Here is a 27,593-nt window from a genome sequence, read left to right on the forward strand (position 1 = left end):
TCGACTACGGATTCTTTACAGTAAACCTCATCTGCATCTTGAAAGGCGTCCCTCGAGTTGACCCATCCCCAGTAGCTGACTGAGACTCTAGGCAGCCGATCAAGGCTGACCCTGCCCTCAGGGACTCAGAGAAGAGCCAGGCTGGTTCTGTGTGACAAGCTCAGGGCTCTGCCTCCCAGCACATGGAGAATAGGGAGTATACGTATGTCAAACCGTCTAGGCCTGCATGGCTGCCCCTGACAAGGAGGAAAAGGGAAGAGTCTCAAAGGGTGTCCACTGTGACATGTGACCCCACACTGGGCAGTTTTATTAGTTGAACCTGCCCTGGGGTGGCCACGCTCCCATCATCTGCTTCTCAGATCTGCCCACTGAGGCCGAGCCTGCTCTGCAGTCAGTGAAGCACAGACCCCCATCCAGAGCTCCGTGACTACAGGAGTGTGGCCGTACCAGGATGTGACTCCCAGGGACCAAACCTCTGACAGGGCCACCCAGGGGCATGTGCCCTTAAGAGGATGGCTCAGTCCTATGTACCCGCTCATAAAGAGAAAAAACATCTTCCGTTCCGTGCAGCCGAACCATCCAGAATGGCGAGTCTGTGGCTCGGAACTCGCTCAGTCCACAGCAAAGCAGACGGACAGACATCAGTGCCAACTTGAGGAAACAGGCAGAAAGCCCTGCTGTGAGCACACATCCAACAGCTCCTGCCACTCTAGGGACACAAGGGCCGCCGCTGTGCCCTCACTGCATGCCAAACCACTGCTCCTGGTCAGCCCACTGGGCTGCCTCACTGTCGCTACCCTCCAGGTCCCCTTCTTCCCCACTGCCCTCCATGTCGTCCACGTCGTCCTCCTGAGTGGCGTCTGTGGGGCTCCCCTCCTTCTCCATCTTCTGCATGCCCTCCAGGGACTTCTGGTCATTGGGGTCCAAACTAAGAACAACAAAACAGAGGACAGGCCTGAGTCTCTGCCCTGCTTCTTGGGACTGTCACTGAGCTGGCCCAGCAGACATGACTAAGCCAGAGACGTTGCAAACAACTGTGCTTCCATGGCTGGACCCAGGGAGTCCATCAGAGACGAAAAGGGACATTATTCGGAGTTTTAGAGCTTTTAACTTGAAGGGGCCGGAGAGGCGGCTCAATGGTCAAGTGCATCTGTTGCTGGGTTCAGTTCCCAGCACCCATATATGACTCATGACCAACAGTGACTCCAGTTCCCAAGTATCTGACGCCCTCCTCTGGCCTCTCTGGGCACCAGGCACATACATGGTCCACAGACACTCATGCAAGCAAACCCATCCACATACAATAAATTAATAAACAATTCACTTTAAAACTGGCAATTAAAAATTCTAACTTCAAATTTTCCTCCAAAAAGTTTTTAAAGCTTCTCAAATACCAAGCCCTTAACTCTCCCTGTAGGCAGTGGGGCAGTGGGGGCAGTGGGGTAGTGGGGGGTAGTGGGGGTAGTGGGGGCAGTGGAGGCAGTGGGGGACAGTGGGGCAGTGGGGGTGGGGGCAGTGGGGGACAGTGGAGGCAGTGGGGGCAGTGGGGGACAGTGGAGGCAGTGGGGGGCAGTGGGGGCAGTGGGGGCAGTGGGGGCAGTGGGGGAGCAGTGGGGGCAGTGGAGGCAGTGGGGACAGTGGGGAGCAGTGGGGGACAGTGGGGGCAGTGGGGACAGTGGAGGCAGTGGGGGGGCAGTGGAGGCAGTGGGGGGCAGTGGAGGCGGTGGGGGCAGTGGGGGCAGTGGGGAGAAGTGGGGCAGTGGAGGCAGTGGGGGGGGGGGCAGTGGGGCAGTGGAGGCAGTGGGGGGCAGTGGGGGGCAGTGGGGAAGTGGGGGCAGTGGAGGGGCAGTGGGGGCAGTGGAGGCAGTGGGGGGCAGTGGGGGCAGTGGGGAGAAGTGGGGGCAGTGGAGGCAGTGGGGGGGCAGTGGGGGCAGTGGAGGCAGTGGGGGCAGTGGGGGCAGTGGGGGCAGTGGGGGCAGTGGGGGACAGTGGGGGCAGTGGGGCAGTGGGGGCAGTGGAGGCAGTGGGGGGGCAGTGGAGGGTGGGGGGGGGGCAGTGGGGGCAGTGGGGGGCAGTGGGGGCAGTGGGGGCAATGGGGGGGGGGCAGTGGAGGCAGTGGGGGCAGTGGGGGACAGTGGAGGCAGTGGGGGGGACAGTGGGGGGACAGTGGAGGCAGTGGGGGCAGTGGCCAGACAGGACAGAGCAGTGGTGCTCGCAGAAGGCCTGGTGCTCGAAGCCAGGCACAGGACACAGCCCAGCACATCCAGGAGGGAAACAGGATCAGGACACCCGGGCAGCCTCCGGTACATGATGAGTGCATGCAGCCTGCCCTGGGCTGGTTATTCTTCCACGTGACTTTATACCATGGACTGCAGGCAGCCACCGTCAATCATGCTACACTCTGGGACAGATCGTAAGTCCTGAGGCTAGGGGCTGGACTAAGACAGTTTCACTAGTAGCAACGCCACGAAGCCCAGAGCCCAGGAGCCTCATTTATTTGGCTCCTAAGAAAGCTTTAAAAGAAAAGTCCTAGAAACCGAAGCCTAGGCCTCGCACATGCTAGGCAAACACTCTGCTGTGGACGCACTCCCCAGGCACCCACAGCGTCCTCGCCCAGGTAGTCCGTGGTCAGCAAACGCTCCTAAGGAAACCTGCTGCCTGACTTCTCATCCGGGCCATGCTGGTTGCTGTTGCTGTTCGCAGACACAGCGGAGTCTGTAACATCTCTTCTTCACCCAAACCTTACACAAAACACTGTCCACACAGAGGCTTCCACACTTTAGCCCAGCCAGGCTGACTGCTAGGAGGGTTCTGAGTACTGAGTGCCACTGAGCCATCAGAAGTGCTGCCTTAACTCTCCTGGGCAAGTGAACAGATGGGTAAGGACGGTTCCTGGCCTAAGACACGCTCAAGTCTCAAAGAATCACTTTGGCGCTACGCAGATCAAATACTTGTATTTACTGCTTACTACATACCAGACACAATGCTAAAAGCTTTCTTTTGAATACTCTGAATCCTCATCCACCCATTTACTTATCTTAAAAAGTTAAATTTATTGGGCAGGAGAGATGGCTAAGAGCACTGACTGCTCTTCCAGAGGTCCTGAGTTCAATTCCCAGCAACCACCTGGTGGCTCACAACCATCTGTAATGAGATCTTCTGGTGTGTCTGAAGACAGCAACAGTGTACTCATATACATGAAATAAATAATTCTTTAAAATTTACATTAAAAAATTAAATGTATTATTGTGTGTACACACACACGTTTGTCTGTGCGTTGTGTAAAAGCCATGGCGCACATGTCAGAGGACAACCTTGGAGTCAATTCTCTCCTTCAACCTTTACATGTGTTCTGGGAATCGAACTTGGGTCTGCACGATTATGTGGCAATTATTGTCTTGATCCCCCTAGTTGATGCCCGATGAGGTGGGTATAGACAGGGAAGTGGTCAGTGTCTGACCAAGGTAACAGGTAGCAGCTGTACTCAAACTTGGGAACTGAAGTTTTAATTACTACAGCGGACAAACCACCGGCACGCACTTAGCAGACTCTGATCATAAAAAGCAGAATGTAAACTACGTACTCGGCATAAGCCTGTGACGTCATGGGGTGTGGGCAAGCACAGGAGAGCCGCACCGATCAGTCTGGGAGTTACTCTTACGTGGGCTGGAGAAGGATGATCATCTCTAATTCTGCTAATATGCTTTAGGAAAATATGTCAGGAGTCATGAATCTGCAATACCTTCTCTCACTGCTATTCTTGGCCTGCCTTCACCTTGGGCACCGCTGTCTGCAGAGCTGCCTGGGCCCTGCTCCTTTCCTCTCCTCCGCATGGAGGCCGGGCACCTACCTCAGTGCTATGCTGTACTGGTCCATCGCTTCCTGGTACTCGTTCACAGACACCAGGAAGTCCCCCAGGATGCGGTGCAGGACGCAGTCGCTCTGGTTGGCCAGTGCATTTCTCAGCAGAGCAATTCCATCTTCGTACTTCTGCTCCCTGCCTGCAGAGAAGGACAACCTTTACTGCTCAGCTAGTGCAGTCACACCCACTACCACACGACAACTTTCTCAGAGACCCCTCAAAGGGGCACTGCAGGGGTGAGGGGCATGTGGTCTCTAGTTCATTGGGAAATGACATGAGTTCTGTGTCTTTAAAAACCATGCATACATGAACTTATTTATACAGCGGTGTGGGCAAGCACACACAGCACGTGAGGGGAGGTCAGAGGACGATCTATCTATCACGCAGGTCCTGAGGACTGAGGTCGTCAGTCTTGGTGGCCTCTTTACCCAAGCCACTGAGTCTGTGCCCTGAATCTTTAAAAAAACTTTTTTTTTTTTTTTTTTTTGCAGACGAGCTGTCCTGGAACTCCTCTCCAGACCAGGCCAGCACCAGATGAGGCCAATGGCCCTGCACTAGAACCCTGAGCTAAAATACCCTCTTTATAGCATCAAATAAACTTAGGAATATGCCAGAAGCAAAAAGAACAAGAGAATCCAGATAGCTCAGAACCAAACTGACCAAAGTCAGCTGTAACAGACTAAACTAGTTCAAAACTAAACCAACCAGATGAGTTCACCAGCTACCAAGTAACGTTAACTGGTGTAAACCAACCTAAGCAGGTCTAAGCCACATCTGCTGTGACACACACAGCACTTGAGGCAGGTGCAGGCAGAGCTGCTCCACCATCTGTGAGCTTCAGGGAGGAGGCGAGGTGGCCAGGGTGAGGACAACAGACCGAGGACACACAGTGCGGCACTCACTCAGCAATTCTGCCTTCTTCACCACGGCCTTGACGTAGTCCGGCCTCTGGGCCAGGGCTTTGTCTAACAAGGTTTTGGCTTTCTCCTGTGTCACTGGATCCTCCAGACACACGGTGGCTAACAGGGTAAGCGTCTGAGCGTTTGCACCCAGAGTTTTGTAAACATTGTTGGCCATCACCATGGCCTCTCGGATGCTGTTAGAAGCTAAGTAACATTCTATGAGACCTGGAACACAAAGAACAGAGATGCCAGACAACAGGACGGCCACAGCCCCTCCCCGTGCCCTGCCGCTGAGCCGCACCCATCCCCCGTGCCGCTCTAATGGGCTCTAAAGAGTGACCCAGCAGAGCTCTCTCACTATAGAAACAGATTTTTCTTTTTCTAACTTCAAATTTTTCTCTTCAAATTTGGACTCATCTTCCTGTTACGAGACATACTAAGCTTATTTTTAAATTCCTATAAAAATATGTTTTAGAGGAACAGAATCTTGTAAGAGCTATTTTAGTGTCAGTGACTCAGTCACCAAATGTTGCTAAACCTGGCACAGCTCTGCTGGGCTGCAGTGACATCCAGCCTCAAGGAAATATTAACAATAAAAAAAGTTTTAAAAAACAACTCATCTATCAGTGCCGGAGAGCTCAGTTTGGTTTGCACAGCTGCCTCCCCGAGCTGCCATGCCTCTAATACACGACAGAGACTGCAAGCTCTGACCTAACAGAATCCCCCAGCTCAGTGCAGACGTCAGGCCTAGAGCCACATTGGCAGGTCCCTGTCTCACCTTCGTAACAGTCTAAGCGACAAGGCGCAAGCCTTATGGCCTCCCGAAAATGTATTATGGCTTCCTGGACTCTTCCCATGTTTCTAAGCGCCGCTCCTTTGAGTAATAAAGCTTGGACACTGTTGCTGTTCAGTTGAATGGCCTTGGCGCCTAAGTACAGGGCCCGGGAGTAGCGCTTACTGTAGAAGCTGTGGCATCTAGGGAAAAAAACATAAGTTATTTGTGAGAAGCCTCTGAAGAAGGCTTAACACGACTGTGCAGACAATTTCTGGAACCCTAGCACTTAGGAAGTTGATAAACTGTCTTCAAAAACACCCTGTATTCCCCCAAAAAAAGCTGTCCAAATGGCTCAGAGAGTAAGGGTGCTGGTAGCCAAGTCTGACGGCTAAGACCTACACCACTCTTGCTAACTGACCTATGACTTCCTATTGACACACAATGGGTTTTTTTTTTTCTTTTTCTTTTTTCTTTTTTTTTTTTCGGAGCTGGGGACCGAACCCAGGGCCTTGTGCTTGCTAGGCAAGCGCTCTACCACTGAGCTAAATCCCCAACCCCAACACACAATGTTTTAGAGAGCTTCATCCACTATCAGAAGTCTGTATACGCCTCTTCCTTAGGAAAACATCAAATGGCGGATGATGCCAGTGCATTGGGAGGGCCCAGAGGATCTAGGGGCCCAGGATTAGAAGGCCGTGGCGGCTTCACAGAGGATTCAGCAACAGTCTTAGTGGCCATGGTCTTAGGGACTATGGCCATGGACAAGGCCAAGGGGCTTGTGGAGGTTAAGCTGAAGACAAGGAGTGGATCCTGTCACCAAGCTGGGCCTCCTGGTTAAGGACATGAAAATCAAGTCCTTGGAGGAGATCTACCTGTTCTCCTTGCCTATTAAAGAGTCTGAGATTACTGACTTTTTCCTGGGTGCATCCCTAAAGGACGAGGTTCTGAAGATCATGCCAGTGCAGAAGCAGACTTCACTGGCCAGCGGAAAAGGATCAAGGCTTTTGTCACTATTGGGGACTATAGTGGTCACATCGGTCTTGGTGTTAAGTACATTGTCACAGCCAAGCTTTCCATCCTCCCTATGTGGAGACTGACAAGCCCAACACTGTTCCCTGCAAGGTGACAGGCCACTGTGGCTCTGTGCTTGTGTGTCTCATCCCTGCAACCAGAGGCACTGGCAATGTCTCTGCTCCTGTGCCCAAGAAACTCCTGATGATGGCTGGTATAGATGACATCAACCAGGGGCTGCACTGCCATCCTGGGCAACTCTGCCAAGGCCACCTTTGATGCCATCTCTCTAAGACCTACAGCTACCTGACGCCCGACCTCCGGAAAAAGACTGTGTTCACCAAATTTCCTTATCAGGAATTCACTGACCATCTTGTGAAAACTCACACCAGAGTCTCTGTTCAGAGGACCCGGGGTCCAGTTGTGGCCACCACATAAGGGTTTTTATACAAGAAAAACAAATGAATCAAGTCTGTTATAAAAAAGGAAGTCTGTATACATGACTGAAGTCATAAATTATCCTTACAGCTGCAACCCAGATATCAGTAAAGAAGCAAAACAAAACAAGCATAAACCTCTAAAGGGATCTCAGACAGGCGTGGTCGGCACACCAGTAAAGCCAGTCCTTGGAAGGCACTTTGAATTACAGTGAAGAGGGGAGCAGAAGGCTCAGCCATCAGTGGGATTTCTACGTCAAATCCCCTTCCAGAAGGACCATGCAGAAGAGGTCAGAAAGAATCTAAGAGGCAGAAATCTGGGAGGACTGTGCAAAACAGTGTCCTCTGGGATGTGACAGACGGCTGCTCTTATGAACCCACAGAGCCATGGCGCCTGCCCAGAATCAACATTCCAGCACACAAGGGACGGGGTTCACGGGAACCCACCCTATGTGAGGACCTACGACAGTTGACAAGGAAAGGAGAGCTGTTTTTTAACGACTGACTACTGAGAGGGACCACACTCCTGTGAACTGCCCCATACCCAGAAGCCAAGGAGAATACAAACAAACTATAGTCACAGGGTTAGTAAATAAAATATAAAATAAACAGGATACCCAGTTGGAAGGCTAGGTAGGGTGACCGACTAATAGGAGACTAGAGGAGTCTGGAGTGAATATGATCAAAATATAATGTATGAAGTTCTCAAAAAATTGAAAAAGAAATGAAACAAACAAACAAAAAGACAACAGCGACAACAACAAAAAAACCCACCAGTTCAAGGCTGGCTAGCCTCAACTACACAGGAGCCAGCTATGGGGTACATTAGGCTGCCTCAGAAAAACAAAGTCCAACCTAGCATAGTGACACTCATTTTTAGTCCCAACACTTATGAAGCAGAGAAGGAGGATCTCTTGTGAGTTTGAGGCCAGCCTAGTCTACATCAAGCTCTAGGACTACATAGAGACCCTGTTTCAAACAACAGTGGCTCCTTGGTCTTGGCAGTAGAAAGATGAGGAAGGATGAGGCCCTCACCCTGAGAGAGGCCCATGAAACGCAAGGCACTCACTCTGTGCCTGACCCTGGACGTAGGTTCCTTATCCTGGTCTCCAAATGGAAAACAACTGAGGTGAGCCAATAAATGCCTGCCCAAAGTCAGAACCATCCATCCTACTCTGAGTTAGGTCTCATGACTTATGAGTTCAATCTCATTCTCTCTCGCTGCTTGTTTTAACAAAGGCCCTGTGAGGCCCTAGATGACTGGAATTTGATGTAGACCAGGCTACCCTGGAACCCACATGCCTCTGCCTCCTGAGTGCTGGGACTCAAAGCCTGTATCACTATGCCTGCTTCAATTTATATCCATCCACCCACTCTATCTATCTATCTATCTATCTATCTATCTATCTATCTATCTATCTATCTATCTATCTATCTATCTATCATCCACCCATCTATCTATCATCCACCCATCTATCTATCATCCATCCATCTATCATCCATTCATCCATCTATCATCCATCCATCCATCTATCATCCATCCATCCATATATCTTGCTTTGTTTCACAAGACATGGTTTCTCTATGTAGTCCTGGAACTCACTCTGTAGACTAGGCTGGCCTTGAACTCAGAGATCTGCCTGCCTCTGACCCCAAGTGCTGATTATAGAAGAGCACTACATTGTAAGGCTCACATTGATATTCTCTTTTAAAGATCTATTTACTTGTTTATTGATTAATCGTATGTACAGTGTTCTGCCTATGTGTACGCCTGCACATCAGAAGAGGGCATCGGATCCCATTACAGATGGTTGTGAGCCACCATGTGGTTGCTGGGATTTGAACTCAGGACCTCGGGAAGAGCAGTCAGTGCTCTTAACCACTGAGCCAACGCTCCAGGCCCTGATATTCTCTTAAAGAGGAAAAAAAAAAATCTCTTTTCAAAAACTCTATTAAAAAACTGGGGAGAAAGAGTGAGCCACCTTACCCGGAGACCACCCAGGGCTCGGCATGCTGATCGGAAATGTTGAAAAGGCGGCAGCCAAGGTTCTCCACATCCTCCAGCCGCCCTTCTCGTGCCAGGAGGTAGCCGTAAACATCCATCCCTGAAAGAAAGGACACAGGAAGAGGCTGTTCTATCACAGCAGGAAAAGCCCTCAGAAAGGGCAAGGGCCTGGGTTCAGTTCTCAGCACCCACATGGTGGTGGCTCACAGCCGGGGCAAGTGACTTCCTCTTCTGACCTCTGAGGGCCTGAGTTCACACAGCACACACACACACAAAGACAAAGCACTCACACATAAAAATCAAAGGGAAAGGTCAGAGAAGGGCCCGTGAAATGGTTGTGGGTATAGAAGACTGTCGCCAAGCTGGAAGACCAAAGTTTAATCACCAGGACCCACAGGGTGCAACCACTTTCCAAAAGGTGCACTCTGACCTATTATGCGCACACATATAATTAAAATTTCAAACTTAAATACATGCGTGGAGATGCAGCTCAGTGGTAGAGTACTTGCCTAATGTGCACACTCAGGGTTCAGTCCCTAACACCATATAAACTGGACAGTGGCACTGGGGAGTTGGAAGCAGAAGAGCAGAAGCTCGGGGTCAATCTCAGCTACATAGGGGCCTGAGGCAGACTGAGCTACGTGACGGTGACCGTGACACCTCTAAGTGACTGAATAAAGAGCAAAACCATCCAAAACAAGCAAGGCCCTCTTGTGGCCTCTGTGGGCCTCTGCACACATATGATGAACACGCACTTGCAAGCGCACATCACAGCAAAGAACGAGAGGTAGGCACAGGAGCAGCAGCCCTGTGACAGCTTGAAACGCCAGCCATGTCAAGAACTGTCTGTCCTAAGTCTGCAGTGTCCAGAAAAGCCATCACATAAATAAACCTCTCACCTCAGTACACGCTTACTATGCTAAAACACCAGTCCCCAAACAGACAGTCTATGCCCCCAAACGCTGTAATTCATTCTAGAATGCCAGTCCTCGCTACTCTCTCTCCCACGTCCCTTCCATTCCTCCCTCGTGGCTCATGAGGCCTCGCACTGGCTCTCACGCACCTCTTCCTGCCGTTCTCCATCCCCTCCACCCCTTCAGACCCCTACTCCTCTCAGAGCAAGTTCCCAGCCACAGCCCTGCTGGCCTGGGTATGAACATCCAACACCCAGCTATCAACACCGCCAAGCTAGGATGCCTAAAACACTACATTTTTCCCTCTCTCTTTCTTTTTTCTTTTGTTGTTGTTTTTTTTTCCAGATAGGCTTTCTCTGTATAGCCATGGCTATCCGGGAACTCGCTTGATAGCCCAGGCTGGCCAGGGTGCTGGGATTAAAGGACACCACCACTTGGCTCCTCTTTGTCAGCAGTGGGAGGTGGAGCTTGAACCTCTGACTCCTTTTTCCACCTCCCAGTGCTGAGATTACAAGTGTGGTGTGGTTAGCTGGAAAAAGAGGAATACACTGTACAAACATACCTTCTAGATCTGCTCCCACACTCAGTCATCCTTTTTGTTAGAGTCAGGGTTTCCCTGTGCAGCTAACCTTGATCTCACAATCCTGCTTCAGCCTGCTGGGATTATTGGTCTCTTACTCTCTAGGATCTAACAGCCTGTCCGCTGTCCTGAGGCGGTTCTGTTCTGGTTCCCCCGTCAGGTCTTTACAGCTCCCCCTTCCCTCTGTTCCCGAGTAGTCAGCTCTTCACAAACTGCTGGCCCCACGGGCGTCTCAAGCCCCTGCCTTGCTCCTTCACCTTTGCTGATGACGCGTTAACCACCTTAGCCCTTGCTCCACATCCGTTCCCCTACTTCTTCATAATCATACTAAGAACCAGAAAACCCAAAGTTCCTGAAAGGACGTTAGGGTTCTGCAGATGCCATAAAGTCAGCCACACCATAAAACTATTAACTCACAGAGATGCCACAATGCCCCTTCCGAGAAAAAGGCTGAGCAATGGTCTGTGAAGAAAAAAGTTGAATTCAAGTCAAAACAACCACTCAGACTAGCATTACCTAAGTGTTAAAGACACGCAGCACGGGAAGGAGCTGCTGCAGTGGTGAGTGAGCCTTACAAAAGCAGCTTGAAAACCAAGAGCAGAGCTGGGCACGCGACGACACAGGCCTGTGAGCCCAGCGTGGGCTACATGAACTGTGTCTTCAAAAATAAAACACAAGGGGCTAGAGAGACGGCTCGGCAGTCAAGAGCAGGTACTGCTCTCTGTGGATCCCAACACCCACATCAGAGGGGTCATAACCCTGACTCTTGGGGAATGCCTCTGGCCTCCAAGAGCACCTGTCCTCACCAGTGTACACACACACACACACACACACACACACACACACACACACACACACACACACACACACCCCAATAATGAGGACCAAGAACCAGCCCCAGGTGCCAGCGCCAGGCTCAGTCTTCCTCTCAGCTGCCTTTACTTCTCATCGTCTCCCCAGCCCAAACTCACCTTTTATCAGGTAAGGGTCCAGCATCTGTGCCTGCTCAAACTTGAGGACTGAGTTCTTGTTGTCTCCTGCTCTGAAGTACAGGTCTGCCAGGCTCCCCAGCAGGTCCACATTGTCTCGCAGTAAGGATTTTTTCTCTAGCGAACTTAAAAGGTAACACTAACCCTTAGAGACTCTTACAATCGATTTTAATCACTGTATCTGGGGATGGGCATACAGATGACATATTTTTCTGTACAGGTGAAATATTTCATAAAAAGGCTTTTTGGAGATTTTGGTTTTTTGGTGTTTTTTTTCTTTTTCTTTTTTTCGGAGCTGGGGACCGAACTCAGGAGATTTTGTTTTTTGAAGTAGGATCTTACTACATAATCCAGGTTGGCCTTGAACTAACTCATGATCCTCCTACCTCTACCTCCCAAGTCCTGACATTATACACGGGCATATACTCCTAACATAGTAGTAATAATAATAGTAATAACAACAACACAACAACAATAACAATAATAATCAACTCCTAATTATAATGATAATGAGGAGAAGGAGAAGAGGAAGAAGAGAATGAGGAAGAGGAAGAGGAAGAGGAAGAAGAAGAAGAAGAAGAAGAAGAAGAAGAAGAAGAAGAAGAAGAAGAAGAAGAAGAAGAAGAAGAAGAAGAAGAAGAAGAAGAAGCCGCCACCATAGTAATCCAGCAAGGTTGCCTCAGCAGGTAAGAGCAGCACTAACCACCAGGCCTGATGACCTGAGTGTGATCCCTGGAACCTACGTGGAAGAAAGAACTGACTGCTCCAAGTTGTCCTTTGACCTCCACACAAGCACATGTGCCCACATACAACAAATACATACAAATCTAATTTTAACAACTTTTAAAACACTTAGGTACAATGGGCTTTAACCTCAGCTTTAAAGGCTGCACAGGGTCTGGAAGGACGGCGCACAGGGAAGAGCTCAGAGGCTCCTGCACTGCAGAGCCGCTGACAGGGGTCATTACTCCAGTTCCGAAGACTCTGATGCCCTCTTCTGGCTCTGTACACAAGGCACGCACAAGCCATACAAACAGCGAGCAGACCAAACAACCATACGCATGAAATTAAATGAAATAAAGATATTTCATATATACATATCTCAAATAAACCATAAATATCGACAAAAAGCTTTGTGGTCATATTTTTCCTTTTTTTAAAACTTCTTTTGAGACAGGGCTTCACACTAGGGCCCTGGCAAGCCTGCCTCAGCCTCTTGAGCACTGAGATTAAAGGTGTGCTCCGCCACACCCAGCAGTTATAATTTTTAAGAGGACAAAGGCTTTTAATATGGCGTTCACAAGGGATAGCTACTCAAGACAAATAGAGAGGGACGGAGGGAGGGGCCTGATAGATGACAGCTAGGTAGACAGTTGATAGATGACAGACAGGTAGGTAGGTAGACGGATGGATGGATGGATGGATGGATGGATGGATGGATGGATGGATGGATGCAGCCTTTGGTCCTAGAACTTTGTTTAAATAGTAAGAAATCCCGGGGTTGGGGGTTTAGCTCAGTGGTAGAGCGCTTGCCTAGGGAAGCGCAAGGCCCTGGGTTCGGTCCCCAGCTCGAAAAAAAAGAACCAAAAAAAAAAAAAAAAAAAAAAAAAATAAGAAATCCCTAACTGCAAAGAGGTATAGCCATGTCAGGTTCCAATAAACATGTCTACCAAGACAAAAAGGCATGAGCACGACATCCTCAGCAGTCTGCCTTTAAGGAAGGCATCTTCACATGAACAGAGCAGAGCTGAGCCCAGCTGTTCACAGTAGTACAGCTCCCACAGTTTATTACATTTACAACCACTCAGTGCATTAGAGAACACAGCCCGGAGACGACTATGGCAGACCAAGCAGGAGCAGCCCTCTCCTGGCTTCTCTGCATCCCCACATGGGTCACATCTCTAGACAAGCAAAGGGCCAAGATCCGTGCATTCTGCCAGGCGAGGTGGCTCATGCCTACAGTCCCAGCACTAGGGACGTCCAGGCTGGAAGACCGAGGTAATTTCAAGGGCAACCTGGGCTATGTAATAACATCTGACATATGTCAGACAGGGCCGCCCACGAAAAGAATTACTGAGCTGACATCTTGGCTCTCACCAGATGGTGTTGATTGCTCTCGAGTTGTCACCAGTATGCACAAAAGCGTATGCTTTAATCCACACGGACAGCCAGTCCAGGTTGGGCACAGTCTGGATCACATTCATTGTCATCGATGCCACCTCTGCACCTTTCACAGACAGGGATAACAAACCTAACCACAAAAGCAAGAGAAACGTGAGGCACAGCACCCTCCTCCCACGGTGCAGCCAACAACAGCTGCACAGCCGCCTTCCCTCCTCCCCGCCACACGTAACTCAGAGCTCAGAGCCTCAAGCTAAAGCACAGGCTGGCACCCAACCGTACCCCATCCCTAAAGGCAGCTGGTCCTCTACCTACTTCATAACTGACAGTGTTCAGAACGTTTGAAAGCTACTCTAGGGGCTGTGGCTAAGAGCACTTGCTCTTCTTGCAGAGGGTCCCGGCTGGATTCCCATGATGGTCTACCACCATCCCAGAACTCCAGTTCTTGGGGCTCCAGTGTCCTCCTCCAACCATTATGGACACTAGACACTACATACACATAGACAAAACCCTCATTCACATTCAAATAAAATTAAAGTCTAAAAAAAGCCTTACTGTATCTAATGCATACTCATAATTGAGAACTATCATCTTTGACTGCAAACACCCCAGGCACCAGACAGAAAACTTTCTGTACCTAGAATGGCGTCAAGGGCCAAAGGGCACTGCCGCAGGACCTCCTTATAGCTGGTGACCGACGGGCGTTCCTGACCAGCCTTCTTGTACAGGTTTGCCAACATCATGTTTATCTACACACAAACACAGAGGACAGTAAAGCAAGTGCATCTGAAAAGGAGGAGCTTCACCATGAGCAAGCTCGGATTGATTCCCAACGACTGTCCTGCTTTCTATTAGAAAAACCACCCACAGCCCTGTGCAAACAAAGACCGATTCCTGAAAATGAAGTACTGTTATCCTTGGCTTCCTAGGCAAGCGCTCTACCACTGAGCCAAATCCCCAACCCTTTATCCTTGGTTTTCTTAGCCATGTTATCCTCCCACAACACCTCCTACTATCTGAGCCAAAGATTTTTGTTAAGATGAATGGTCCCAAAGTATTCAAGCAGATACATTTTAAGGATTTCTTTGATTTGTTCTTGAGACAGCGTCTCAGTGTGTAGACCAGGCTAGCCTGGGCCTCACAAAGAACCACCTGCCTCTGCTTCCTAAGAGCTGGGATTAAAGGCTTGCACCACCACGACTGGCAAAGATCTTTTTTCCCCAGACAGGGTCTTCTCTGTGTAGCCTCAGCTGTTGTGGAACTTGCTCTGTAGACCAGGCTGGCCTCACGATCCACCTGCCCTGCCTCCCAAGTGTCAGGAATAAAGCTGTGCACCACCACCACCAGCCAAGACTTACTATTTCTAATAGTGCTTATGTGCTGTGTGTGTGTGTGTGTGTGTGATCAACCAGAGCTCCCAGGGACTAAACCACTACCCAAAGAGTACACATGGACAGACCCATGGCTCCAGCTACATATGTAGCAGAGGATGGCCTTGTTGGGCACCAATGGGAGGAGAAGCCCTTGGTCCTGCCAAGGTTGGACCCCAGTATTGGGGAATGTTGGGGAGGGGGGAGGCAGAAAGGGGGAGCGAGAGTCACAGGTAACCACCTGACCCCAGTGCTGGGAACTGAACTCAGGACTTCTGAAAGAGTTGTGTGTGCTCCTAACTGCTGAACCATCTTTCCAGCCTAAGCCAGTGTCAATACTATTGCATAAGAAAGTGAAGGGCTGGAAAGATGGCTCAGCAGTTAAGAGCACCGACTGAGTTCAAATCCCAGCAACCACATGGTGGCTCACAACCATCTGTAATGAGATCCGATGCCCTCTTCTGGTGTGTCTGAAGACAGCTACAGTGTACTTATACATTAAATAAATAAATAAATAGAAAGTGAAAGTCTTTTGGTTTATGTGCATAACCATGTACGTATGTACATGTGTACATGTATGTGTGTGCGTGTGTGCATATGTGCGGGTGCCTACGGAGGTCAGCAGAGGTGGAGGACTCTGGAGCTGGAACTACCGTGCTGTGAGCTGTCCATGTGGGTACTCTGGCCCCAGAAGGCCATTTTTAACTCCTGAGCCCCTCTTCTGTTTTTGTTTTTGTTTGTTTTCTCTTTTTTTAAATTGGATATTTTTTTTTTTTAAATCTTTTTTTTTTTTTTCTTTTTTTTCCGGAGCTGGGGACCGAACCCAGGGCCTTGCGCTTCCTAGGCAAGCGCTTTACCACTGAGCTAAATCCCCAACCCCAAAATTGGATATTTTTTGACATTTCAAATGTTATTCCCTTTCCCGATTTCCTGGCCCCCTAGCCCATCCTTCTCTCCTTCTTCTATGAGGGTGTTCCCCCTCCCTAGCCACTCTCCCTTCCTGCCTCCCCCCTCCCCAACATTCCCCAATACTGGGGTCCAACCTTGGCTCCTCCCATTGGTGCCCAACAAGGCCATCCTCTGCTACATATGTAGCTGGAGCCATGGGTCTGTCCATGTGTACTCTTTGGGTAGTGGTTTAGTCCCTGGGAGCTCTGGTTGGTTGGCATTGTTCTTAAAGAGTTGCAAGCCCCTTCAACTCCTTCAGTCCTTTCTCTAACTCCTCCAATGGGGACCCTGTTCTCAGTTCCATGGTTGGCTGCTAGCGTTCACCTCTGTATTTGTCATGCTCTGGCTGAGCCTCTCAGGAGACAGCTATATCAGGCTCCTGTCAACATGACTTCTTGGCTTCATCAATATTGTTTTTGTTTTATGAGACAAGATCTCAAGTAGCTGAAGCTGGCCTCAAGTGCACTGCATACCTGAGGATGACCTTGAATTGCTGATCTTGCCTCTACCTCCCAAGTGCAGGATATATCACCCACCACTACATCATCTGGCTGTTTCTTATTAGCTCAGCCTGGCCTGGAACTCACTGTGTAGATCAGGCTGACACAAACTTACAGCAATCCTTCAGCCTAAGCTTCCTAATGCTGGATCCAATAGAGTGGCATGAGCTACACCGCTCAGCTTAGAACACGGGACACAGCCATTTAAGGATCAGTTAAAATTAGGGGCTGGACTAGCAAAACGAAGGGCCCTGGGTTCGGTCCCCAGCTCCGAAAAATAGAAAAAAAAAAAAAAAAAAAAAAAAAAAGAAATTAGGGGCTGGAGAGATGGCTCAGCGGTTAAGAGCACTGACTGCTCTTCCAGAGGTCATGAGTTCAATTCCCACCAACCACATGGTGCCTCACAACCATCTGTAAAGAGATCCGATGCCCCCTTCTGGTGTGTCTGAAGACAGCTACAGTGTACTTATATATAATAAATAAATAAATCTTTAAAAAAAATAAAGTAAAAAAAAAGAATCAGTTAAAATTAAAATACCTGGCTGGAATTTGGCCTATCTAATACTTCAAATCTGACTCACTAGAACTGTCTACTCACCAGACTGAGACAAAAATCAAACTCAAAATTTAAATCCAGTGAGATAAGACATCTGCATTTCAGTAAAATTTAAATACTATTTTGTTGGTGGTTGTTTCTGTTTCATTTTTCAAGCCTGGCTTCTCTGTGTAGCTTAGCTGTTCTGGAACTATCTCTGCAGACCAGCTGTGATACCTGAACTCGCCTGCACACCATGCTAGCCTCCAACTCACCAGTTCTGCCTGCTTCTGACTCCTAGGTGTTGGGATTACAGGGGTGAGCCGCCACCTGGCAAGAAAGCTCTCTTTACAAAGCTGATTTGTATGCCAGGTATGGAGGAGCACTGGGAGGCAGGCTCAGGACGTCACTACAAATTCACGGATAACCTGGGCTATATATTGAGAACCTAGTCTCAGAAACCCCAAACCTGGGAGTTAGACTGTTGGTGGCTGAGAGCTCCCAGCACGCACATGGTGGTTTACATCCAATGTTAACTCCATATTTGGGGGACTAGATACCCTCTTTTGACCTCCAGAGGCACAAAGGACACATATGATGTGCACACACACATTTTAAAAAAAAGCGCCAGGCACTGGTGACACACATCCTTATTTTTAATCCCTGCACCCAATAGGGAGAAGTTGGTGTATGTCTGATTTTGAGGCCAGCCTGGTCTACAGAGCAAGTTCTAGGACAGCCAGAGCTATAAAAAGAAACTTTTATCTCAAAAAAAAAAAAACAACAAAGAATAAACTTTTAAAAGCAGCCAGGTAGTGGTGGTGCACACCTTTAATCCCAGCACTTGACAGGTACAGGCAGGCTGATCTCTGTGAGTTCCAGGTCAGTCTGGTCTACAGAGTTCCAGGACAGATAGGGCTACACTGAGGAACCCTGTCTTGATAGACAGACAGACAGACAGACAGACAGACAGACAGACAGACAGTGAAAAAAATAAAGAGAGAGCACAGAGGAAGGATCCTAAAGTGACACTCCTATACTGGGACCAATACCTCAGGCGGAGAGATTAAATACATGCTTCCTCCCTGGCTGCTTGTCATTAACAACCTCATCGGTCAGCTCTCAATAAACACCCCAACTTCCTTAAGTTACTCAACCTTCACTTTGCTTTTGTGTGTGTGTGTGTGTGTGTGTGTGTGTGTGTGTGTGTGTGTGTGTGTGTGTGTGTGTGTGTGTGACGCCAACGCTCTCCACCTTACGTGTTGAGGCAGGGTCTCTTCTTGAACCGGGAGCTCACAGTAGGCTAGCCTGGGGCAGCTTGCTCTGGGAATTCTATCTCTGCTTCCCAAGTGCTGGGTTTAAGAGTGCCACCACAGTCAGCCAGTTTCTATGTAGGTATTGCCCCTCTGCACGCAGCCCCCTCTCCCCCCTGCCACTAGTACAGCAGCTAGCTCTGCACTGACGATGGTCACTTTGAAACATGAGTTCTCAGCACTACCAAGCGAAAAGGTCAGCTCATCCTTAAAAGAACCACACTGTGGAAAACTTTAGAGCCTTATCACTACCTACCAACAATCTTCAGTCCCTAAACACGGAACTGAAGTATGTGGCCTTAAAAGGTACAGTCTGCCAAGATACAATAATCCCCTCCTGTAATTTCCCTTTGAATGTGAGGTAATCTGTGGCAATATTTAGCACACGAGGTTAATGGGTGTTTAATGAGATGTTTTGATTTACTTCCTTTTCTCTTGCGAAGACTTGGAACCCGGTCCACTCCCTAAGACACAGATACACCGCCACTCTAACTTCGACGGGCTCACCTGGAGGCACACGCTCGCTCTGGTACCCAAAGCCCACCTACATGAAAGACATGCACACTGAGACACAGACTTAGCTCCTCTGAGAAGGATGCTGAAAACATCAAGGATTGGATCCCACAAAGCTGAGGGGTTTTGCTTGTTTTAATTTAACCCAGGATTCATTTCAAAGTACCCAAGAGGCAGCTCTCAACATCTCTAACTCCAGTTCTAAGGCACCTAGTGCCCTCCTTTGCATTCCACTGGCCCCAAGCAGGCAAGTGGCACAGACAGACCATGCTAGCAAAACAAGACGCTCACACACATAAAATAAAAACAATATTCAACCAGGAGGGGGAGTGAGGGGAATATAAAATAAGTAAAAAAAAATAAGAAATAGAACAAATATTTAATTTTTATTGCTCTTCTAAAGTGAAATTAAATGGACAGACACCTAAATTATCACTGTTTTCAAGCCAGAATCTCATCTTTCCATCTTTTTTAAGGATCAGCACTTTAAACCGTAGATTCACAGCTGGGAGCGAAACCATTAGCAACAGGCTCGCTTGGTATTCATGAAGCTACAGATTCAATTCCCAGTCCAGAAAAAATAAAAGATAAAGTTATTTTTACATCCATGAACTTTCTGGGTTTTTACAAAAGTTAACAAAGAAGATGCTATTGTCCACATTAAAAAATTAAAAACTAAAAATTACAGAATGCGAAGTTGCTCTCACTGCACACACAGACCAGTACACACAGACCAAATATCTAAACTCAGAATGGATGCCAAAGCTTTCAGTTCTAGTTGAAGGCACACTCGTTAAGACACTGCCAAATTAAACACAAACAGATATTCTGCAGAAAGTACCAAGGGACACTGTAGGAGTTTCGTGTGTGAGTTCATGTGCAGATGCACGCAAATGTGTGTGGGTGCACATGAGCACACGTGTGGAGGCCAGACGGCAATGCTGGCTTTCTCCTGAACATGTTTCTCCCTCAGATTGAGGGTTAGACACAAGCTCCAACAGCAGCTTCCACACTGGTGCTGAGAAGCATAGGCTCTAAGGTGTACACAGCAAGCACTCAACCCACTGAGCCACCTTCCCAGCCCCAGGGGAATCTTGTAGTCTTGACTTTACAATGGCAGAGATTAACACAATTAAATATTCCTGTTATCAAATGAATACACCATTGCACCAACAAATATTTAAAAAAAAAAGAAAAAAGGAAGAAGCTTTAAAAAAAAAGGAAGAAGCTTTAAAAAAAAAGTTTTTGCGCCTGCCATACTCTGATGGGGAAAATGTCAAAGGCTGAGAACACACCCAAACCCCTGATATTAAAAGCATGCACTACTCTTCCAGAGGACCTGAGTTCAGTTCCTAGTACCCACATCTAGGGGGATCTGACACCCCTAGCTTCTACTGGTACGTACACCCCACACACACACAAATAAAAATAATAAAAACAGGGGTTGGGGATTTAGCTCAGTGGTAGCTTGCTTAGGAAGCGCAAGGCCCTGGGTTCGGTCCCCAGCTCCGAAAAAAAGAAAAAAAAAATAATAAAAACAAATACAGCCAGCTGTAATGAAGCAGGTCTTCAATCCCAGCACTGGGGAGGCAGAGGATCTCTGTGAGTTTGAGGCCAGCCTGGTCTACAGAGTAAGTTCCAGGACAGCCAGGACTACATAGAGAGACCCTGTTTTTGGGAAAAAAAAAATCCTTAGAGGGCTGGAGAGATGGCTCAGAGGTTAAGAGCACTGACTGCTCTAGAGAGCTTAGGTTTGGTCCCAACATCCCTATCTGATGACTCACAAGTGACCTTAACTCCAGCTCCAAGGGATCCGATGCCTCTGGACCCTGCAAGCACCTGCACTAACATACACTTACCACACAAATAAAATCAATCTCAATCAATCAAAAAAAAAAAAAAGACAAGAGAGGAAGAGAGGAAGAGAGGAAGGGAGGAAGGGAGGAAGGGAGGAAGGCAGGCAGGCAGGCAGGCAGGCAGGCAAAGAAATAACTGGTGCTGGTAATGCAATCCCAATTACTAGGCAGGCTGGGGTAGGAAGAACCAAAGCCTAAGGCATTCTGGGCTATACAAGGTGGTAGTCTGAACAGGAATGGCGCCATATTCTCCTGTGTTTGAATGCTTGGCCCATAGGGAGTGGCACTACTATGAGGTGTGACCTTGTTGGAGTGGGTGTGGCTTTGTGGAGGAAGTACGTCACAGTGGGGTTGGGTTTTGAGGTTTCCTATACTCATGCTTCACCCAGTGTGGCACATGGTCGCCTTCTGCTGCCTATGTGAACTCTTTTTTTTTTTTTTTTTTTTTGGTTTTTTTTTTTCCCGGAGCTGGGGACCGAACCCAGGGCCTTGTGCTTCCTAGGTAAGCGCTCTACCACTGAGCTAAATCCCCAGCCCCCTATGTGAACTCTCAGCTCCTTCTGTGGTACCATGTTTGCCTAGACACTACCATGCCTCCCACCATGATAAAATGTAAGCCAACCCTGACTGACTGTTTCCCGATGGTGTGTCTTCACAGCAACAGAGCCCTAAGGAAGACACACCATTTAAGGCCAGCCTGAGTGTGAGTGAGTTCCTTAGTAAGCCCGTGTCTCTAAGTGAAACTTTTAAGTGAAAGGACAAGGGGTGAGGCTGCTACTTAATTACAGTGCTTGCCAAGCACACTTGAGACCCTGGGTTGGACTCAAGTACCACAAAACTTAACCAGACACATCTGTTTTGAGATAGCCTCGACCTCCTGGTTTCCTGCTTCCGTTTCCCAAGTGTCACTACAGCTGGCTGAATTCTCAGGGTTCATTAACAAAGTAAACTGTCATCGTCTGAACCCTAACCCCACTGGGGAAAGTTAAGAGTTCAGACTTCCTGAAACATGGAGAACAGAGACCATGGCAGGGTCAACAGAAATTGGGAAGAGGGACAGAGAACTTACTTTGGGAGTTCTTTGTCTTGAAGGGATCCCATCGAGTATAGCAATGGCATCTTTGTCTAGTTTCAGCATTGTATAACACTCAGCCATTTTGTATTTCACTTCAATTTCAGATGGAAGACACTGGGAGATGACAAAACACCTTTCTAAATATGATCCCAACATCGTGACTGTTCTTCAAAATATTAAAAAGAATAATCTTACAACTTTATAGCAATTCTGCTCCGACATATGCAATCAAAAAATCAAACACCACTGTTTGATCCCAGCACTCAGGAGGCAGAGGCAGCTGGATCTCTAGGAGTTTGAGGCCAGCCAAAAACCAAAAAAAGAAAAAGAAAAATGGGGTTGGGGATTTGGCTCAGTGGTAGAGCGCTCGCCTAGCAAGCGCAAGGCCCTGGGTTCGGTCCCCAGCTCTGAAAAAAAGAAAAGAAAAAAAAAAGAAAAAGAAAAAGAAAAATGAGAACAAGCTCACCCAAACCAGGACACAAAGTACTACAGCAGCGTAAGTCACGATGGACAGGTGGAAGCAACCCAATGTCCAGTGACAAAAGACGAAAAGCAGCAGAGTGTCACATGATAACAACAAAGACCACAGAACTGCTTCATTCTACGACCAACCAACTCGTCACTGAAAAGGGTACTTCAACCCTGTCTCTTAATATGTGTGTACATACATGAACATATAAATACAGTATACACACATATACACAGGTCAGGCAGTGGTGGCATAGCCCTTTAGTCCCAGCACTTGGGAGGCAGAGTCAGGCAGATCTCTGAATCTGAGGCTAGCCTGGTCTACAGAGTGAGTTCCAAGACAGCCAGGGCCACATAGAGAAACCCTGTCCTGAAAAACTAAAAGGAATAAAGGAATGCATGAGTCTCTTCTCTCTTAATCACCTGGCTCTGTGGAGTAGATGCAGAATTTCCAGTTGAAGGTCGCACCTTTGAAGTTTTACTTAAGGCTTTCTTCTGCTGTAAAGCCATGGTATACTTACTCACAGCATTGCGGTATTCCTTATCGTGAAAGAGAGAGTCTGCATGATACACCAGAAGCTGGTACTTCTGAGACGGGGAAAACAGCTCACTAGAACATAAAGCAAGCAAATCCTGCATGGGTTATATGAAAATCAGAAAGAATATCTTACCTAAGCCTAACACAAAAACCTATCATGTTAGCTTGCAAAACAAACAGAAAACAGATAAGCCTAATAAAAAAGACAGGCACATTTGAATATCACTCAAACATGGCCAACACATCTAGAGCACGACCTTACTGTATTCTGTTTTTGTACAATTTGTGTTTTCTTAATATAGAAGCTAATGATACCTACAAATCAAATAAACAGATGAAGAAAGCATACTTTCCTTCCCATTTTTAAGTCCTTCCATCCTTTTCTGACTTTTTGAGAAAGTAACTCACTCTGTAGTCTGGGTAGCCTTGAAGTCTTCCTGCTTCTGCCTTGGAAGTGCAGGATCACAGAATGGACCGCTCTGTCTACTCAGTAAGTCCTCTTAATTTACCACTGTTTTACATATACCTATATTACCTTAGGTTAACATCAAATTTTAGGGATAATTTTGCCAAAGGATAGCAACTACAACTTGACTGTTACCAAAAAGCTAGAGACTCAAGAAAGGAGAAAGTGTACCACTCTGGATTCTTTTTAGAAAAACTCAACAAAAACAGACACCTGAAAACTCCAAATACTAAAGAAAATAGCCAGTACGAGAACAGAATTGGAAAGCCAAAATGGCAGGATGGAAAGGATTAGTCTTAATGAGTCTTTTTAAAGAGTCATTAGTATTATTCATATGTGTATGTGCATATGTGCACATGTGCATGCTGCTGCCCAGAGGAGAATGTTGGATCCCCTGCTAGGAACTTGACATGCATGCTGGGAAGTTCAGATCCTCGGCAAGAGCAGCCAACACTCTTAGCTATGGAGCCATCTCTTGAGGCCCTGAAGTCTCTTTCAATTTTACATACAAAAAGCAAACGACAGCTCCTGGACTCTCAGGTGTGTAAAGTCAATGTGTGGGAACGGACTTTCCTTTCCTCTTTGTTTTTCAGTGTTTCACATGGAGCACACAGGCAAGCCTATCACAGAACTTCATCCTTTACCCTCAAAAAGATGCAGTAGTCCTTATAAGCCAGGTTAAATGCCGAGACACTGCTTTACTTTTTGTCCAAGGCCTCTACACGTTATGCAAGCATTCCATCATAGCTCTATCTGTAACCCTGGTTACCACTCCTATGTTTGTTCCTCCAGTCCCACTCCTTCCCAAATTAAGAGATGTTTATACATTTTTCTCTGAAAGTGAAGAACAGACCAAGACAAGCAACTCTATAAACAGGAGTTTGCTTCATGTTATTATTTAGTTTTGGCTGTTTGTTTGTTTGTTTGTTTGTTTGAAGACAGGGTCTCACTATGTAGCTCTGGCTCTCCTGTAACTTGCTCTGTAGACCAGGCTGGCCTCAAACTCAGAGATCCACCTGCCTCTGCATTCTGAGTGCTGGGATTAAAGGTATGTGCCAACATGTCTGGCCCAAGTATTTTAAACATAGGGGAAGCCATATATGGTGGCACAGGCCTTTAATTCACATTCAGGAGGCAGAAGCAGAAAGATCTTTGAGTTCAAGGCCAGCCTGGTCTACAGAGCCAGTTCCAGGACAGTTAGGACTACAGACACCCTGTCTCAAACAAACAAAATGGGAAAGAAATTTAAAAAACCAAACAACAGGGGCTGGGGATTTAGCTCAGTGGTAGAGCGCTTACCTAGGGAAGCGCAGGCCCTGTTCGGTCCCCAGCTCAAAAAAAAAACCAAAAAAAAAAAAAACAAAACAAAAAAACAAACAACTAGGTACCACTGCCAGTATGACCATACACTTTGGTAGTCCTAGCATTTGGAAGCAGAGGCAGGAGGACCAGGCATTCAAAGAACTATCCTTGGCTATATAATCAGTCCAAAATTAGCCTGGGCTATGATTCTCTCTCAAAAAGTGGGGTTAGAAGGGCTCTGTAGATAAGAGCATGTGGGTTTTGCAGAGGATTCAAGTCTGAATCTCAGCACACACATCAGGCAGCTTGCAACTGCTTGAACTCCAGCTCTGACCTCCAAAGAATCCGATGCCTTCTTCTGGCCTCTAAATGCACCAGGCACATAAATATAAAAACCAAAGTAATTCCAAGTCTATTAACAGTCATTCCCTAATCAGATTTCACTTGGCAGGGAATAAACTATAGTACCTTCATAAAAATAAATGTTATTATTACATATGTTTACTTGGATATCCGTGTACATGTACACACAACAAAAACAAAAGCATAAACACTCAAAACTGTGAGGTGGGGGTTGGGGATTTAGCTCAGTGGTAGAGCGCTTGCCTAGGAAGCTCAAGGCCCTGGGTTCGGTTCCCAGCTCCGAAAAAAAGAACCAAAAAAAAAAAAAAAAACAAAAAACAAAACTGTGAGGTGGGGGAGAAAAAGGCAAAACAACAGAACATTCAAACAGCAGCATAGAGGAAGGCTGAGCACTGCTTCCTCAGTTTTTGGTTTTTTTTTTTTTTTTTTTTTTCTTTTTTTCGGAGCTGGGGACCGAACCCAGGGCCTTGCGCTTCCTAGGTAAGCGCTCTACCCCTGAGCTAAATCTCCCCAGCCCCTTGCTTCCTCAGTTTTAACCTTACCCAACCACCTACCTTTTCCAGAGAAAACAATTGTTTTCCAAGTATGGAGAGACATTACTAGGCAAGCATGTTACAGTGTATAAACATCTGACCACTTCGGGAGTAAAGCATCAAATGCTTATTTTTCAGTGAATACATACATATAATCAGGCCTTCCAAGAAATTTGTTTTGCTATTGGCCATGCCATAAACCCAAGCCTGCGTCTTACACATGCCAGGGAGGCTCTCCAAGTCTGAGGTACAACTCTAACCTCTAGAGGAAAGCTGTAACAAACCACTCCATAAACACCCTTCATTCTTTGAATTTCCTATGTGACATTACACACATTGTTCCACCAACTTGCCCATTTTCGATTTGGGCAGTGCTAAAGATGAAACTTATGGTCTCAAACATTCTAGGTAAGAATTCTACCACTGAACTTTTTCCAACAGTGTGTGCACTGTCTCTTCAACAAATAACAAAATATAAAGGATACAGGTCAGAACTTAAATGCTTCCTGTAGCTAAAGAAAACTGATGATCTAACCTAGTGTGAACAAGCATGGATTAGCCAAAGTCAGACCAGCTAGAGAAGCAAACTCAAGAGCATTCAGACAATGCTAACACATTGTCAAGACCCAAGAGTAAAGATTAGAGCATTAATCCCCAATACTATTTGCTATGACGAATCACTCAGACCCAGGGGGAAAGGCCTCAGAATCAACATAGAAGACTGACAGAGACCAGTGCTTCCCGTTTCACATTAAGAAGATGGTGATCGGGGCTGGAGAGATGGCTCAGAGATTAAGAGCACTGAGTGCTCTTCCAGAGGTCCTGAGTTCAATTCCCAGCATCCACATGGTGGCTCACAACCATCTGTAATGGGATCTGATGCCCTCTTCTGGTGTCTGAAGACAGCCACAGTGTACTTATATATAATAATATATATAATAGACAGTGGTGGACTGCAGTAGAAACTATCTCCAATCACAGACAACCAGAACTCAAACCCACTTGCTCCTCTACGTTCTCCGGAGTGTCATCTTGGTCGACCTATTGGACTGCCTTGTGATAGACACGCACTTTCAGTAAGTTTAATAGTGCTTCTCACACATGGAAACTGCTCTTTCAACAGATGGCAAGAGAGAAGGGGAAAGATCAAAGTGGAAAGTTCTGGTGCTAGGAGGTCCGTTTAAGAAGTGGCGTCTGAGCTGAAAACTGAACCAGGAGGCAAGCAGTTCTGAAGTGAAGCCACAGGTGCCAATGCCCAGAGAGAACGAACTTGTACTGAGAGCTCGGGCAAGGTGAGAAATCAAAGAAAGGAATGACTAGGTTGACTTGGGAAGCCATGTCGAAGGATGAAGCAATGATGGGGAATTTTTATCAAGGCCCAACAGGCACTCAAGGCCACAACTGTCCCGTGCTTCAACTGAGACTCAGTAAACCCGGCTAGACTCAGTAAACTCCGTTGGTAGAGTTTGCCTAGCACGCATGAAATCCCGGGTTCGAACCCCAGGACCACACGTACACCGAGCACAGTGGGGCAAACACCAGCGATCCCAGCTTCTGGGAGCAAGGTCTTCCTCGACTACACAGTCTGTTGCGGGCTGGTCTGGGCTACAGGAGAGCCTGTTTGTAAACAAACCAAACCAAACCAGTCACGACAATGCGGCTGCGTCGGGCCTTACAAAAGGCTGCCTGAGTCCTTTTAAAAAAAGGCGCCACGACGCTCGCCAAGGGTGCTCCCAGTCTCGAAAGTGGGATTCCTTCCCTACGCCAGAGCGGAACCTCCATGTCTGACTGGGTGGACTGGGTCTCCGGGAGGCAGCAAGAGGACTGCGTTGTTCTGGAAATAGCCAGTCCTCCGAGACCACCGGAAGAGGCCCTCGCTATCCGCGCAGACTCAGCCGGACCACACCGTCCTCCACTACCTCAGCCCTGGCTCCCAGACCGCCGCTCCCCGCCTCCACTCACGGGTTGTTATTACTCATGGTCAGGAGCAAGCTGCTGAGGAGCCGCACGTTGGAGTGCAGCCCAGCGGCCGCCATGTCCCGCACATGATCTATCACACTCATCCTGCCCGGCGACACCGTGGCCCAGAAGCAGCTGACAGAACCCCCAGGAGCGGAGCCGAGTCTCAGGGAAAGTTCCAAAATGGCGGCGGCGGGGGGTCCTTCTGGTCCAGACGCGGCTCCGCCCCCCCGAAGATATAGGTTGCTACGGATGTGC

General features: G+C 47.7%; 1 protein-coding gene across 1 annotated transcript; it reads right to left on the reverse strand.

The window, feature by feature from the left end:
- Anapc7 (anaphase promoting complex subunit 7) lies at window positions 1-27,525 on the reverse strand. The gene is made up of 11 exons (XM_032886637.1): window positions 27,339-27,525; window positions 22,598-22,784; window positions 21,701-21,820; window positions 14,234-14,345; window positions 13,573-13,726; window positions 11,458-11,600; window positions 8,975-9,092; window positions 5,543-5,739; window positions 4,765-4,989; window positions 3,851-4,001; window positions 1-928 (listed from the first exon to the last, which is right to left on the reverse strand). The coding sequence occupies exons 1-11, from the start codon at window positions 27,437-27,439 to the stop codon at window positions 739-741; spliced, it is 1,698 nt and encodes a 565-aa protein (XP_032742528.1). The 5' UTR covers window positions 27,440-27,525; the 3' UTR covers window positions 1-738.
- Between the last annotated feature and the right edge of the window lie 68 nt (window positions 27,526-27,593).

This window comes from Rattus rattus, chromosome 16 (genome assembly GCF_011064425.1).
Source record: "Rattus rattus isolate New Zealand chromosome 16, Rrattus_CSIRO_v1, whole genome shotgun sequence".
Classification (NCBI taxonomy): Eukaryota; Metazoa; Chordata; class Mammalia; order Rodentia; family Muridae; genus Rattus; species Rattus rattus.